This window comes from Hoplias malabaricus, chromosome 11, assembly GCF_029633855.1.
Source record: "Hoplias malabaricus isolate fHopMal1 chromosome 11, fHopMal1.hap1, whole genome shotgun sequence".
Classification (NCBI taxonomy): Eukaryota; Metazoa; Chordata; class Actinopteri; order Characiformes; family Erythrinidae; genus Hoplias; species Hoplias malabaricus.
Window position 1 is genome coordinate 12,084,816 of NC_089810.1, and position 17,729 is coordinate 12,102,544.

Consider the following 17,729-nt stretch of genomic DNA (forward strand, 5'->3'; position numbering starts at 1 on the left):
TTTTTCACTGGAGGGCGACACGGTGGCGCAGCAGGTAGTGTCTGTGAGGAGGTGGTGTGTTCTCCCTGTGTCTGCGTGGGTTTCCTCCGGGTGCTCCGGTTTCCTCCCACAGTCCAAAAACACATTGGTAGGTGGATTGGCGACTCAAAAGTGTCCGTAGGTGTGAGTGAATGTGTGAGTGTGTGTGTTGCCCTGTGAAGGACTGGCGCCCCCTCCAGGGTGTGTTCCCTCGTTGCACCCAATGATTCCAGGTAGGCTCTGGACCCACCGCGACCCTGAACTGGATAAGCGCTTACAGATAATGAATGAATGAATGAATGTTTGAAAGATGGATGCAGCTTAGAAGCAGCAACACAGATCCAGGCTAATTATCTCCTAAACAAATAAGCAAAGAAAAAGTGACCATAATTTGTTGATTTTAAAGAAATTGAGGCAGTTTAATGTGTGTTTCTCCATGGTGTGGGTGTTTTAAACAAATTAAGGAGCAAGCAAGATTTCAAAAGCCTAGCAATCCACCTACTTAACATGAAATGGAGAATTCAACCTGGCCAATAACCACCAAAAGTGTTTCAGTGTAGCGAGGTGTTTTAGTGACAATGTACACTTGGTTGTGTTTTAAACAGATAAAGTGTGGAATAAGAATTGCTTGACAAACCTAACATTATCCTTAGCTTCACATAGCTGCCTATTTATTGTGGAATGACTTATTCAGCAAGTTGCTGCCCAACAATGTCAAAAAGTCTGAAACTTTAAAGTCCATTTAAGGTGGAACTAAATATTTGAATAGAAAACTTGTGAATAAGAAGCAAAAATAAGTCTCCCAAAATGACACTTACGCTAGAAGAGAAAATTGTATTCAAGGTAGATGTAGACAGTAAAGGCTTGTTAATCTCAGCGGTTAGTTAGTGGGTTTTAAATGCACGAAGTGCATCAATAGCTAGTGCTATATTCAGCTCTCAGGAATGTAAGCTGCTATCTTACACCAATCAAATTCATAAACTGACCCATATAAGGTGGAAATACATATTCAATTATGAAAATTGTGAATGAGAAGCAAATATCTGCCTCCACAAAATATTTAAGGAGTAAAAAAAAAAATATTTATGGAGTAAGATGCAGAAAAAACATTGAAAATTATAAACAAGATACAAGAATATTGCTTTATAGGTCAGTAATTTTGACTTATTTTTGCTGTTTCTAATTATTTTTGGTAGGAACCTAATCTAAATTTGGGAGACTACTAGCTGCATTAAAGTAAACAGAGATAAAGTGCTAAAAACCCACTCGAGTTTGTAACAGCGAAGAAAAACAGACAAGCTTCAGCTACATACAAACAACAGTCAAGAGAACGGGCTGAAAGAAGTGCTCTGATCAAAGTCAATGCGAATAAGAAACTCTAGCTCATGTTTTTCCACTTACAAGCTAAACATGGTGTCAGGGAAGGTCCCTGCGATGGCTGAACACTACTCATCTATAGGTGGGTTTGAAAGAAGTGGGTGGGAAGTACATCACTTGTATGATTTTATTTTTGTGCCTTCTGGGGCATGTCATGATCAAACCACAGACAGACCAAAAAAAAGAATAAAAAATAAAAAGACACAGGGTATAGTTAATTAATTGTGCTTAATAAGACCATGGACATGAGGGGGATAAAGGGATCCCAGACTGACTAAGCCAGCAGTAGTCAAATGTTATTTTCACCATTTCTGATGTTTAGCCCATTCTGTTACCCAGTTACTGAGAAAACGTACAATAAGGGACTGCTGCCACCTTCTGGACAAACCGTACCCAAACATGACTTATTCACACCGTTCCCATGGCATTATCTAAGATAGCAACGTCAAGGCTAAACATCTGAGTTGATACACCCAGTGCATTAACTACACTAGCAGAAAACGTCAAACATTTCTTAAAATTCTTTATTCATAAACTTGATGCAAGTTTACAAACGGTACTGTACATGGTCAAAATTACACTTACAATGGGAAAGAAAAAAGGGGAAAAAAGAAAACAAAAACAAAAAGCAAAACAAAACCATCCCATGCTAACAGTGCCCTCCCCCGCCCCCCCCACCCGCCCACGTCATCTGACAACTGTAACTGCTCAGGGTGTTCGTGAAAATCAAGTTACCACATATCTGACACTTTAGGTAAGCAATCCCTCTGGGACTTTGCATTCAATATTCTTCCGCTGCTCTGACACAACATAAGAGTTGCACTCAGCCATAATGGAAAACAGCAAATTGTTTTTGTTCATGGTACGTTAGGGTTTATTTTAATGTTAGACTCTACAACAGTCACCTAGAACATCTCGGTAAAGGGTCTTCAAAACATTCAATGAAAGACCTCTAAATAAGTATGTACATAAGACAATGAATATTTCCCTTACAAGAAAAGTGGGCAATTTTTTTTTTCTTTTTTTTTTTTTTTTCTTTAAAGTCTTCCATTTAAGTTCAGCACCTTGAGTTCAATCAAGGCTTTTCCATTTTTGCACAAGTCAAACAGGTCACCGTCTGCTCTTGATCTCACTGTCACACCCATCAAGCAAGAGCAAACATGCAAGAGACAGCGGAAAAGTATTACCATTACAAACAACGGAAAACATTGTACAAACATTTGTTTAATGAGTGCAGCCGTGAAATCGGTTATTCCAAATGCCAGCTGAAGTCTAAACAGCCTGTATCAAATAGATTCTTGAACAACGGACATGAGATAACGGGCCTGTGTGAGGTGGCCGCTCATTCCGCCCACTCAGAGATAAGATCATTGTGACATTGACATACATTGAGGCATTAAAGTATTAAAATCAGGAATCAACGCTGAACTGGAAATTACGGATAGTGCCAGGATTCTACGTTTAATACTATGTTAAGTAATCAGGTTTTTCTCCAGATATTAGAAAGCCTGCATGACTTAATATAGGCTAAAGATTTCTTTGGCCAATTTCCCAGACAAAATTGCAATACCAACATTGAACTGCCACTGGAAATCCCTTTTAGTCTAGACTGGGCACTTGTGTTTGGGAAATATAAGAACATTACATTAGACAATTTCTGTTATTAGCAAATCTGATCAAATACACCACATATGCCACTCCACGGATTCTTGGTTTAAATCACTTTAACAAAAATAAAGTGACACCCTCTGGCTTAAATCAGGGAACGCACCTACAGTAATAGAAAAAAAAAAAAAAAAGATGCGGTGCAGATAAAGATGAAAGTATGTTCTTGATCAAGGAGAAAAAGTACTCAGATGGATCAACAGAGTGACGGTGGCACAATAACTTTTTCCTGACAATTGCATGTAGGATGTAGAACAGTACAGAGAAGTCTGACATAATACAACAGATAATGTCCAGGTAAAACACTTATCAGGGTCAAGCTCAAGACTGGTATTAAGAACTAATGAAGACTCCAGTTACTAAGCCATTAAAAGTTGTGTAAATATTGTAGGATGGTCATGTCTGCACGTTTAGTGGGAAGCGATGTGGAAGGGTGGTGGGGGGGGGGTCACTTCTTAAGGCAATAATGGTTAATTTACAGTTTGCCCCACAGGAATGTAACTGGGGTGATGTAACGTTACCTAGATGCTAAAACACTTCAGTTTTGTGGCTTCCATTAGGAAACTGAAATTTGTAATGGCTCATTGCCACTCAGTACTAAATTATTTCTATGTGCCCGAGTTGACAGAGTAAACGGTTCATATTACTATTTAAATGACATGTTACAATTGCATGCCATTTCTGCGTTGTAATCATCATACCAAAAATCACTGCTTAAAGAGGAATGGTCAGCACTGCAGGTAATGATAGCATTGATAGCACAGCCACAACTTTCACTGTCATTGGGGGAGGAGAAAAGAAAAAAAAAAAAACAAAAAAAAAAACAAAGAAAGAAAGAAAAAAAATGGAGAGAAAACAAGAAAACAAAAACAGCAGTAGTCTTAATGCATACATAAAACCATGTTTAAGATATTCCATTTCTGTCACCAAGAGGATATCAATTAAGTAATTTTTCCTTATTCTATGTGAGATATATCTTCAGAAGTAAGGACGTTCCACGCTATGCAGGCATGTTATAAGCGATACAGTCCTCGCTCAGTGAAGCTTGCTAGACTCAATGGGAAAAGTTCGTTCTCGATCCATCTTTACAAGTTTACTTACAGGCCGAGTTCATGTCGATGAATTTAAATGTTCAAGTCCAACTTTCCCGGTTCGAGTTGTTCAGTGAACGATCAGATAAGACAAAACAACAAGAGTATGGAGTGGTGATGGCATTAAACCTCTGCTTCTGTGAAGACAAGAGTTCATCATAAATGATCATACTCCCCAGACCCTCCTCACCACAAACTGTCTCTCCTTTCACCTTTACATCCCGCTCCATATTGTACTTAATGTTTTGATCCTTTTAGGCAAGAGGAAGGTTCAGGCGCAGCAATAAGGTCAGCGTCCAAAAACCCATCATTCTGCAGGAATCTTGGCGTCTATGCAAGATCACTCAGTTCAAGATGACAAAACAACATCCACGAAGCATTAGAAGTCAGTGGCATCTCTTTACAAATTTTTCATATTAAATTCCACTCCAACATCCAACAACAGCCATGGAGAGACAGCAGGAAAAAAAAGGGACGAAACTAGCTGGACAGAACATATGAGCAGAGAGATGCGCTCTGTAGACAACGGCAGATAAAGTAGTATGTTTTACCCGTTACCTCTCCAGGTGCACTGAGTTTGAAGTTGAATAATCCAGACATGGACATCTCCAATTAACAAGATAATGATGAGAGAATAGAAAGGTGGTGATGGGGGGAAAAAAAGCAGAAAAAAAAGTGTTGATTCCAAGACAGTGTCCTAGTTTGGATGAGGAATTGTTCTTTTTATCCATCTTCTTTGGGTGGTGTGTACCAGCCTACGAAAGAAAGAGCAACAGAAAAAAAAAAAAAAAAACTCAATGTCCAAATACTCAATTGGAAAGTATTCTCAATGTAAAAAGAATCTTGCAAATTAGCTAAAAGTATTAACCAACATTCTATAATAATTATCACTTAATATTTACCATTTTTTTCATGGATCTGCACAAGTGATTTATACGACTGTTGTGCTCTGGCAAGATTGTACTGGTTCTAAAAGAGGGAGGAGAGAAGAAAAAAATAAAAACAAAAAAACACAGTTGCTATTTATATGAACAGTGTTACAAATATAACCTATCAAAGAGAAAAAAAAAATGTGGTGTGGCTACATGCTTTTGGGAAATTGATAGAAAAATGGTGTAAAATATTCTGTAAGGGGGTACCTTTGTTGACTTGGGGGGGGGGGGGGGGGAGACAACATTTTAACGTTATTTATTCTCTATTTATAAATTAACAAAAGCAGTTAATGTGCAATAACAGTTACAATAAGATACGTGCTAGTAAACAACATCATAAAAAAAATTCATAAAACAAGAAGAAAAAAAAAGTGTTGTCATCAACCCCACCCCCCATGCACGCTCCTGTTGGGAATCAAAGCTCAAGAAACGAACCGAGTCATCTTTTGGCGTTATAAAAATCCATTGATATTTCGTGAAACATACGTGGTCTTTGGACACTTTGAGGAACTCAGCATGGGCTGAGTGTAAAGTCGACTCATTGAGCGAATCAGTTCATGAATAGAGTGCAAATTCAAATCAATTATTCAAAACATTGTACACAGCCGCGGGGAAATTCAGACGACACACAGCTTGCCTTAAACGCTGGATTATACCTCACAACCCATGTTTGTGACTGAAAACTGAGGACTAATGTATTCAACAGGAGGATCTCTTATTATCGAATGTTTACAACGGGGGAGGGGTGAACGACGTTGTCAAGGAGGCCATCTTTCGTTGTCAGGGTGGCCACCCTAACTGTGAAGCACTGTGATCCCTGCAAGATACAACTTATTCTGCATGGGGTTTTGAAATATTAAGTTGATGATTTTCAAATGTAAAATCATATTTACTATTCTTCATGAATAGTGATGTGTGGCCATTAAGGTAGTGATTCAAATTTAGCTCAAACTGAAAAATTAAGTGACAGCCTGATAATTACTACTCTCCCAGCTTTGTAGAGACCTCCGTTCTTTGGGGACATCCATCCAGTTAAAAGAGGAAGGCAACTAGCATTTGTGGATTTAAAGGTTACTAGGCTTAAATGTGTTACAATTAGAATTGCAAACTGAATGCTGGCTAATGCTGAATTTCATGACAATGTTTGTTTAAGAGTTATACATGCTAACAATTTAACATTTATTCATTTACCTTATTGGCTCCAAACTGGACTCTGGCTTTTCCTTTGACTAAAGTGGCATTAATCTGCATGATGACAGACTCAATGGAATAGGCACTGCTCCAGCCCTGTAAACAGTTATCAAACAATCAGTGTACAGCTGACTGTACAGCGGACAACTCCATATCACCTATCAGCCGCACCAACTGGCTGCTGAGGAATGCAGTGTGGCACCTTACATGGATTCAAGTCATGCAAGAGAATAACAGGAAATATAGCCTTGGTGTATAAGGACACAAACAAAAATTGAGGTATAAACCTCACCTGCTTGGTGAGTAGTTCCATGCATAGGGCACCTCCTCCAAGAACATAACTAGAGATTTAAAGATTTTGCAAATGATCAGTGGTGTTCATGCTGTTTTAAACAATGAAATGCTTATTCTACAAGAGTATAGCACAAACAGATCTCTGAATGGCAACTTTAATTTCAAAAAGATCATAACTGTAATACATTTATAGTTTCAAACTCTTCCTTAAACAACCCCCTAAACAGTACATTGCAAAACATCGACAATGCCACTACAGTGAAGGCAGACGTATATAGAGCTACTCACCCTCCAGATAGGACAGGAGAAACTACTCGTACAAATGGTGGATCAAAGGGAAAGTTATCCTGCAGAAAAAGTATTAATAGTGCCTATTAAAACAAATCCTCAAATCAAACTGGAGCAGGGGGTCCTTGATTTGAAATGCAATAAGAGACTGGCTGGTAGACACTCATTATTGATTCTAGAAAAATAACTGAGACATAAACGAACATTAGAAGCAATATGATGTTGGCAATAAAAATGTATCAAATCCATTTCTAGACACCAGGCAAAATGTAAATAGAAACACAAATATGCACAAATCATTTAAACGCTAGCTAATGAAAGTGGAAATTATGGATTTGATTAATTATGGAAATTAATCAAATTTTCCATGATATTCAAATTTTTTTGGAATGGGTCTGTATATATATATATATATATATATATATATATATATATATATATATATATATATATATATATATATATATATATATATATATACACATACACACACACACACACACACACACTCCAAAAAGTTAGAATATCATGGAAAATGTCATTAATTTCCATAATTCCATTCAAAAAGGTAAACTTTCATAGATTATAGATTCAAGGCTAACAATTTAAACAATTTCAAGTATTTGTTTATTTTCACATCATTTGGGCTTTCAGCTCATAAAACCCACGAAAAACAGGATTTCAAAAAAATTTTGAATACTGTGGAGAAATCAGCCCAAATTTTGCAGGGCATGAATGTTTTAAACTGAGTGTGACACACTAATCATCCACTAAACTCAAAGCACCTGCACAGGTTTCCCCAGGTGTCATTAAATTGCTTTAGTTTGGTTCAATTTTCTCAGGTTCAATATGGGGAAGATTGCAGACATAACTGGCCAGAAGACCATCACTGAAAGCTTCCATAAGATGGGTGCTGTGTCCAAGCATATCAATGGAAAGTCTAGTGGAAGGATAAAATGCAGCAGGAGAAGATGCACCAGCAAAAGAGATGACCGTGGGCTTCAGCGGATTATCAGTAAGAGAAGATTCAAGAATCTGGCAGAGATCCAGAAAGAGTGGAATGAGGTAGGAGTCACAGCTTTAAAAACCACCACATTCAGAGGCATCCGGGAGATGGGCTACAACTGTCAGGTTCCTCGGGTTAAGCCACTTCTGAACCTGAGCCAACGTAGGAAGCGTCTCAACTGGGCCAAGGAGAAGAAGGGCTGGACTGCTGGCCAGTGGTCCAAGGTCCTCTTTTCCGATTAAAGTGTGCTTTTCAGTCAGGAATCAAGGTCCATGGGTTTGGAGGAAGACAGGTGATGAACAGAACCCAAACTGCTTGAAGTCCATTTGGGGTGCAATGTCTGGTGCAGGTACTGGTAAACTCTGCTTTCTTAAATCCAAGGTCACCACAACAGTCTACCAGAATGTTTTAGAGGACTTCATGATTCCTTCTGTTGAGGATCTGTATGGAGATGCAGATTTTATCTTCCAGCAGGACCTGGCCCCTGCCCATGCCGCCAGAAGCACCAAAGCCTGGCTTGATGCTCATGCCATCACAGTGCTTGACTGGCCAGCCAACTCACTGGACCTAAACCCCATTGAGAATCTATGGGGTATTCTCAAGAGGAAAATGAGGGCCACAAGACCCAACAACAAAAAAGAGCTACCAGCAAGTATCAAGGAAATATGGGCTTCCATATCTCCCAGGCTGATTGCCTCAATGCCATGTCACATCAAGGCAGTGATTAAAGCAAAGGGATTCCCAACCAAGCATTGAAGATTGACATATCGTTTTGAAAGTACCATATTCTGATTGATTTGATCCTAATTTATTTCTTTTCTGCAAAAATGTTTCTTTTCTGAGTAGTAGTTTGGGCTGATTTCTCCACAGTATTCTAATTTTTTTTTAAATCCTGTTTTCGTGGGTTTTATGAGCTGAAAGCCAAAATGATTACAAAATAAACAAATAAATACTTGAAATCATTAATTATGAGCCCTGCATCTATAATCTATGAAAGATTAACTTTTTGAATGGAATTATGAAAATTAATTAACTTTTCCATGATATTCTATTTTTTGGAATAGGTCTGTATATATAAAATAACAGAGAGAGAGAGAGAAAGAGAGAGACAGACAGAGACTTTGGAGGAATGTGCTGGCAGCCAGATAATGGGAAGGCTTTGCTTATTTGAGGAAGACCAAACCACATTCTGCAAGAATTACAACAGCATGGCTCCTTAGTTACAGTCCAAGTTCTAAACTAGCCCAGACCTGCCATCAACTGGGAAAGCATTTCACTTTCAAAACTACAGCAATTGTTCTCCTCAGTTCCCAAATATTTACAGTGCTGTTAAGGTTTTGCAACAGTGATAAAACCTTTTGGAATTCTAATTTTGCCAATTTTTTTTTTATCAATAAACCTTCATTTTTAAAAATGTTGTCTTTGTACTACATTAATATTTTGCCTAGCATCCTAAAATTCTTTGGAAATGTGGTTTGCAGTTCATGTGCATTTGTAATGACTTTGGAAAGGGGAGAGGAAAAACAAAAAAAACAACAACTGTGTTTATAAGTGGTGATAACCATTGAAACATCTGAACAGTTAAGGTTTAAAGACTTACTTTGTATGAGAAATTGAGAAGGATGTAGTCCATGCCTTCCTTCTCTTTCAACACCTGGAGGTCACTGTGCAGGGGACTGTCTGGATCCACCCTGCTCACATAAAAAACCAGGACGGTATAAGAATGAAGACACTCTACCGCACAAGGTTTACATAAGAATAAACACCATGTTGAGAATCTGCATCTTATAAAAAGTAGGAAATAAGGAAAGTACTCTTACGTTCTTAACTTGACATGCCACTCGTACAGGCTATCATTAACAAGTTCCACTGAATAGATACCTGCAAAACAAGAACAACAACATCCAGTGTTAGATTTAACATTTTTCACTTGTTCCAGTAAATTCAACATTCAGATAAACCTATTCCAGTTACCAGATTTATAACTTTGAGATCGGTAGATCTCTCTGAGTTCCTTCATTAGACGATCAGATGCTTGGACAGAGCCTGACACTGCTCCCTGTAACATGACACAAACAGGCAGGACATACAGACTACAGTTCCTCTCAGTTCACAAATTAATACAATCAAGTTAATTTCTATCATTAGTTAGCTCTATACTCACAAAAACTGCAAGAACAAGTACTTGACATGTTTAAAATGTATATGACCTAATTCAGTGATAAAAATGCACAGTACAAGTATACTACAATAAATAAAAATGCAACAGGACACAACTCTAATGTTTGTTTACTCTATTCTATAGCCTCAAAGGCTTAAAAGAGCAATTTCCAGTTTAACTATACATTTTTAGCATAGCCTGCAAAAGACAGAATGGTTAAATATGGAAACAGTAAGTTCCCTATTGTTAAATATGTATTCATTAATTGTCTGTAAGCGCTTATCCAGTTCAAGTTTGCGGTGGGTCCTGAGCCTAACCAGAATCACTGGGCGCAAGGCAGGAACACACCCTGGAGGGGGCACCAGTCCTTGACAGGGAGAAACACACCCACACATTCACTCAGACACTCACACCTACGGACACTTTTGAGTCGCCAATCCAACTACAAACATGTGTTTTTGGACTGTGGGAGGAACTGGAGCTATTGTTAAACAGAGGAACAATAATGTTAAGGAGCAACACCCAAAGACTAGAACACTGGTATGGTAACATACTAAATTATTTTGATATTAGCATTACTGTGAGCAAATAGACCATTCATTTTTAATTAAATATTCATATTATATTTGTTTCTTCTTATTATTATTATTATGAAGATGCATCGACCTGATAATCATTCACATGCTTGCTACAGTAACTGAACAATTATAATATCTAAAAAACATCAGCATTATCCCCTTTGAACCCTCAAAGCATAAGAAAAGTCACCTTACCGAATGTGCACTTACGTTCAAGTGGTCCTGCCTCTGGTTTTTGCGAATCTTCTCAAGGATAGCCAGGTTCTCTTTTTCTATACCATCGTCTTCAGACTTTTTTCCATCCACTGGTTCCTCCTCTTTCATCTCATAATGATCCAAGTCCTCTATATCCTGCTGACAATGCACACCACCCACCCAACATACACAGGTAATAACAAAATTTAGGGTCAAATACATCAATGGGCGTTATTAAATGATAATAAAGTTTAAATAAATAAGGCGGCGGCACCTCTCCCATATCTTCTTCATCTTCTTCCTCTGAAGTCACCTCATCTGTTGTTCCATGCTAAATGTTCAAAAAGAAAAACACAACCCAGAGTATATTAACAATTCAAAGCTGTCGAAATTTTGATATATGAGAAAATTATTTGTTTGTCTACTTGTCTCAGTGCACCTTTTTCTCCTGGTTGACAGGGCCAGCAGGAAGAGGCTGATCCAGCATCTCCACATCAGGATGCTGGGGGAGATTATACAGCCTACACAGATCACAGATCAGTCTCTTCAGCTGCTGCAGAAGCTGATGAAGGAACATAGTGTTTTAGATATTTAGATCATGTTCGGCAAACATGTCAGTTATTACAAGGAGCAGACTTTAATAAGTATAAAACAGAATAAACAATATTGTTGGCATATGCTTAATATTTGAATATTAAATGTACATTAATAAAATGTATATTTTCTAAGTATAAATTATAATTGACACATATTGGGTTCCCAACTGGTGAATCTTTTTCAGTTTTCATTCTACAGTCTTGTGAAGGAATTATCACAGGAATTAACCTGGTAAACAAAAATTCCATTTACACACATTACACCAAGCTTGGGGAACACAGCCAATGACACACCACCAGAAAAACAGACAGAATTACCTCACATCAGCACACACATGAACAAACATCTAAGCTGAAGTTTTCAAAAATTGTCATGGACTGACTATGCATAAATTTTCAAGAAATGCTAAATATTATTTACATTAGTCTTCAGGTAGATTAAAGAACAAACAGATTTTTATCATGATATTCAGCATACTAAAATATGACCAAACATAAACGTCTAACATTCATATAAGAAGCACTAGAGGTCTATAATTGTATTACAGTTTTGTGTTCACTGCTAAACAACAGACACGTAATTGTCCACAATTTATTTTGTTTTTGCAGTTTGCCTTCATTCTGCAGCTCACAAATACAGTCCCAGAATATTCCACAATGCCTCAACATGAGGAACTTCATTACATCAAATCAAGACTAGATGCAAAACCTGCAGTCCTGGCATTCATGCTATAAACTGAACAACCAAAATCCAAAAGCCCATTCTGCATAATATTTTTTTATTTCTTAAATCCTTACCAATGTACTGCCTTTTCTTACATCCTCAAGACGTTCCAATATCTGGGTCAGACTTGGGTCATCGGAGTCCACAAACCATATTGGGGGTGTTGAAGGATAAGATTCCTGTGAGCAGCCAAAAAAATACAGTTAATTCACATACTGGTTTGCACGTTATATTAATCTAAGCCCGGTTATCTGTCTTGATGATTTCTTCTGAAAGATGATTTGTACTGTGTATTCAGGGAATATCACTATGTAACCCATTATGATATTTATACATATCTTTTCACAATGAATGTCCCAAATATGCCAAGAGATATATCTACTATATTACTGTTAGCTGACTCGATATATATATGCTCACATATACTGTGGCAATCATACGGAAGTAAATTTAAGATATAAAGTTTTAACATATCTGAAACAAGACAAGCCTTTAAGAGCCTGATTCGTCATCGGAACACAAATTTAAAAAAGGAGCAGTGCTTCAATTCATGACCTCACTAGCTCTCACTAGGTCTGCAGTGATAGGAGCACTGCTGGACCTTAGGTAAATTTAAGGCATAATACATATTCAGAAGTGTTCAACAATCTTATATTACCACTCACTCCTACCTCTTCTGTAATATGAAACAGAATTCAGCTTCTCATTACGCAGCTATTTTTTCTAAACTTTCTGTACCATCTTAAATGTAGAAGTAATATGAGGCACTAGAATGTAATTGGTTCAGCATCTAAGGTGGAACTGGAAATTAACTACCTACCTACAGAGACAGAGTACTACTAGATATGTTATTTAAAAAATAAATCATGATAGTTTTAAAAGGAGAAAATACTGGCACGTTTTTGTTTCATTCCCAGTAAGAACTGAGACCCCTACTTCTAGGCAAAATGGAGAAAAGATTTGTTTTAATCCTACTTCTGACTAGTGTTAGTAATTGTGTAGAAAAAAATATAGGCTGTCAGTTATATTTATATTATATTTTATATTATATTTATTTGTATAATGCAGTAAATGTTCAGAGTTTGTGGTGACTGAGTTGCAATATCAATCAATGGACAAATGTGGGTTGCTTGAAAAACCATTTGAAAACCTCTGTACTAGAGAACATGACTCTGAGCATTTGCTTGCACTCAAATAGAGTAGCATTACTGATGTCTGGGACTGCTGTTGGATAATTAGTTTTGGAACATAAATACCAACCCTTCATTCCAAAAATAATGAATGTAATTTCTAGACAACAGAGTTCTACTGTGGGCACTTGGTTGGTAAAATATGGACACGATTAGTTTTACCTGGGGAAATGAAGTAACAGTTTCAATCATTTTTCTGGAGCATACACTCACATTTCAGGAAAGGTTCCAGAGCTTTTAACCGACTGCAAAACGAAAAGTAAAAATAAACTTTGTTATATTAATCCTATGCAAACTGACATGTGGGTGAATATTCTGTCATATTGTGGTAAAGGCATTTTTCATAGGTTTCAAGAATCAAGCATTTAGTGATGGCACAAATCAAATGAATTGTTCAAGTATGTGGGTAATTTGAGAATGACACCACACTCAAATCCTAAATATGACCTCAATCATTACTCAGAAGTGAAACTCTTGGCAGCCATATGTAAGTTTTGCCTACCTACGTGTTATGAAGATGTATCCAACGCATTAAGTTACTAGCATTAAACTGTTTATAAGTAAGCAATACTACACTAGACGTAGTGGTACAACATGTGATATTGGCATGTGTATACTGCAGTTGTAGGCATAAGGCTGCAGCTTGAGTTATGAAGATCAGTACCCCAGTGTCAATATCATGCTATTGCAAGTACCTAAAGTGTTTAATTGTGATTATACCACAGTTCTGTTTTCATTGTTAACAATTAGGTTTTAAGATAAAGGGGACAGAGAAATTGACTTTTTTTTTTTTTTTTCAATATTCTGAAAGGTGAAATAGCTCCATCCTATTATAGCCCATTTTTGACAGTGAGCTCTGTGACAGTGATTCCTGAACTGGTTCCATTTAGAATTCTTGAACCGAAGTGCTCCCCAGTGAACCAGTCCACGTTTGCACCAGTTTTTAATGGGATCCAAGGCTGTGTCACTTCACAGAACTGTCTGTTTTAACCAGAACCATCCCAGAGACTTGAGGAAAGAGAAAATACTGTACGTAAAACTAACCCGTCCAAATAGGAAGCTAGGCTTAGGTGGATTCATTGTGAAATGTCAATTTTATTGGCAATAATTTTACATTATGTATCAGAAATAGGTGCCTTTTAAGTAGATAATGTACTAAAGAGAGGATAGGCTTCAGCAGTGGAAGTTACCAATTCTGCTTCTAACACTAAGCTCTGCTATTTTCCTGATTGTAATTTGAACCTTTATTTTTATTTATTTATTTATTTTTTATGGTGGTGGTGAGGGGATGGGGAATCTGTAGCGTACCACTATGTTAGCCTCAAAGAATTTAACTAACATCTTGTGAAATCATGCTTTGTGGTCATTGAACAAGAGCACAATGAAATTTGAGCTCTGCATTTACCCCCTTCATGACAGCGAAAACACATACTTAATAATGATTACGGGCAGTTGCTGCATTAGAAACCCAATGACAGAATTTCCAAGCAGGAAATTTCAAATTGAACACCCTCACAAATCAGATTTTCTACTCAGAAAGGCAGGGCAGCCTCACCAAACCCAAGCTCAGAATCCAAGATGGCTGCCCACACGGCAAATCGAAAGGTATGCAATACCCATACTATAATACTGATTCAATCGAAACAAAGAGGTGCGTGTTATGTTGAAATAACAGCACAAGCCGAAGGAGAGTGCTGTTGTCCATCTCAGTCATGCTGTTTTTTCACAGTAACACATGACAGTGTTCTAGTGCTTTTGCAAAACAGTTGGGCAATAAAGCAAAAAATAAATAAAAATTGCAGTAAAAGTGGCATCAAAATTTTTAAAATCACACAGACTGAAAGTCAATACAATATCATTAACCTGCTGAGTAAACAACCCAGGCAAGTGAACACAAACCCAAAGCAGTGGGCAGCCACCTTCGGCACATGGGGAGCATTTTGGGGGCAAGATGCCTTGCTAAAGGGCACCTCAGCCATGGGTGTTCCTGCTGTTTGTGGGCATCAAATCGACAGTCCCTTCCAGTCCCAAGCCCGCTAACTAACCAGTGGGTTAGTTCATTTTCATGGTTCATTCATACTTCACTAGTTCACTCTGGTCTAAACTCATATTTGAACTGCTTGACTTGCAATATGTTTAACTCATAGGTCACTGCATTTGGAGAAGATGCTAATTTGACATGATCATCTGTAATCAATAAAGAAAAAAATATGCAGTATTTAAAGTTATTATTCTCATTGAAATATTCGTAAAACTCAACATTCCTCGCATTCTTAAAATAGGAGTTTGTAATGTGGCAACAGTGTTTACGTTTTAATTTTACCATAACTGACCAGTCTGTAATATGGGAATTGTGAATCAAATGTTTCAGGTCACATTTATATTTGTCTTTCTTATTAGGCTGCTGCTGTTTCGCCCTGCCCATTCTGAATGAAATTATAAAGGGTGTTACAAACTAAACATGAATTTTAATAAAGCAGAGACAATCAAAATGTTGTTTATTCACATATAACCATAAAATATATTTAATTTTAGGAATGACGATTTTGCCACTGCCTATATATCACTAGCCCAGCTAAGTAGCACTAGCTAACGTTAGCGTACACTTTTCTTAGATAGCGTTGCCAAGTTTTCTATACATAAGCTGCAGTCTTCCTCTTCTTAAAAGGCTAATGTTTGCTTGTTGTTTAAATTTTCCCTTCCACCTTAAATGCTGAAGCTCTTACCCTAAATGTTCTGGTGCCTGTGACTTCCAGAACCGTATTCGAACTTTCCGTTCCCCCTTAAATTGTGCAGCAATTATATGGAGTGTTTTGACTTTATTTGCCACAGAATACAACTGCTGTTCAATTTAAGATCGAAGGGAATATTTTTTTTAATTTAAAGTTGTCAGACGTGTTTCGGCCTACAAACCGACAGAATATGTGATGTAACCATTTCAGGTGCAAGGGGAAATTTGAATACGAATCCAGAAGTTAGCTACATTAGTAGTCATAGTCTATAACACTACGTTAACTCCAGCAACGGAATAGAAAACTCGTAACAAGAAGCTGGTGAATGAAAAGCCAACTTCAGTCTGGTTCGTGCTAGCACCATTTAAGGTGGAATGCAAAAAACGAATAAGAAGCTAACAAAGTTCAGCTTCGTTGCCCTCCATACCGTGATATTACAGTGGATTATCAGCAGCTTTTCCCCGGTCACGTTAAACTGGCAGCTCAGCTCATCGGGTTTCCAGTCGATGATCCTGAACCTTTCGTGGTTCGGGTCGAAAATCGACTCCAGAAACTTCAGCTCGGCCTTCAGTCCCGAAACCGACATCTTCCGCTCATCTCCGGCCGAGCCGCAGGGGAGAGAGGCCCACGTAGCGGAGAAAACACTAACGCACACGGTCTACACGCAAGAAAACAAGTAAATAGGCCACAAAATATCCACCGTTTTTAAGCAAAGACGCTTTCCTTTTCTCTTCAGCCCACAGTTAGCTCCTTCGCTAACTTTAGCAGTTATAACAACGCCTCGGCTCTCTGGCTCGTTGTTGTTGTGTGTATTTTTCCCTCAAATTTTCCTTGATGTCAACGAACAAATAATTGACCCGGGACTCCTGACGTGTCCCTAAGACGTTACTCTGATTTACTAGACCCAGTATTTGCCGCTCTAACCCACTACTTTATAATATATGCTCTAAAACCGAGCAGGACCGCAGAACTGTGGGCGCTAAACGGAAGCTCCGTCTGGGGTTTAAAGATGGCCGTGGCGTGTCGGGAGCGCGCACTGTTCTGTTCTGGCACACCGTGAACGCGCACGGCAGTGGGAAAAGCCTCGAGTGAAAGTGTCTTTATCTATTATTTTATTATTTCGTATTTTGAGTTCACCACAATGTAGCGTACCACAAATGCTGCACTGTTTTGGTAACTATGGACACACATTCTTTCAAAAACGTGCAAAGTAAACATTCACAAAATTGCAAAATAATTGATTCTCTAAATTACCCAGGGTTTGTTTGTTTTTATTATGAAACCTATAAACAATACAATTGCGCTTTTTAGATTCAGGATAAGTTTATACTCACTAATAAATCGGAATGTTTTGTTTTTGACAAACGTAATCAAATCATAGACACAAATGATCAGTAATATACGATAAATTATTACAATATTTTATCTGTCGTTCTGTAATTTTGTAAGTTCAAGCACCTTTGGCCAAATTACACCATTTATTCCTTAATTTTATAACATATAATATCCCAAATGTTATTAGAAACTGTCAACTGTCTATGGTCATATCTTTACTATTTAAACATCTGAGAACAAAATTAATCAAAACCCCAGAAGCAGGAAATTTTTATAAGAACACAGCCAAGAAAATGTTGTTTGCACATTATACTACGTGGAACATTAATAAGAAATCTCTTGGAAAGAACTGCTTG

The 17,729-nt window shown here is 37.7% G+C and overlaps 1 protein-coding gene across 4 annotated transcripts; it reads right to left on the minus strand.

Moving 5' to 3' along the window:
• Window positions 1-3,468: 3,468 nt before the first annotated feature.
• On the minus strand, window positions 3,469-17,094 carry ube2q1 (ubiquitin-conjugating enzyme E2Q family member 1). Of its 4 annotated transcripts, none has more exons than XM_066685039.1 (13): window positions 16,466-17,094; window positions 12,191-12,295; window positions 11,236-11,358; window positions 11,071-11,127; window positions 10,812-10,952; window positions 9,837-9,921; window positions 9,683-9,743; window positions 9,463-9,553; window positions 6,857-6,915; window positions 6,567-6,615; window positions 6,275-6,370; window positions 5,054-5,120; window positions 3,469-4,906 (listed from the first exon to the last, which is right to left on the minus strand). In XM_066685039.1, exons 1-13 carry the CDS (start codon window positions 16,622-16,624, stop codon window positions 4,875-4,877), a joined length of 1,125 nt encoding a protein of 374 aa, XP_066541136.1. In that variant the 5' UTR covers window positions 16,625-17,094; the 3' UTR covers window positions 3,469-4,874. The 4 variants fall into 4 exon arrangements, with proteins under 4 accessions (XP_066541136.1, XP_066541134.1, XP_066541135.1 ...); XM_066685037.1 differs by having other exon boundaries at window positions 10,797-10,952; XM_066685038.1 differs by having other exon boundaries at window positions 10,812-10,955.
• Window positions 17,095-17,729: the final 635 nt, after the last annotated feature.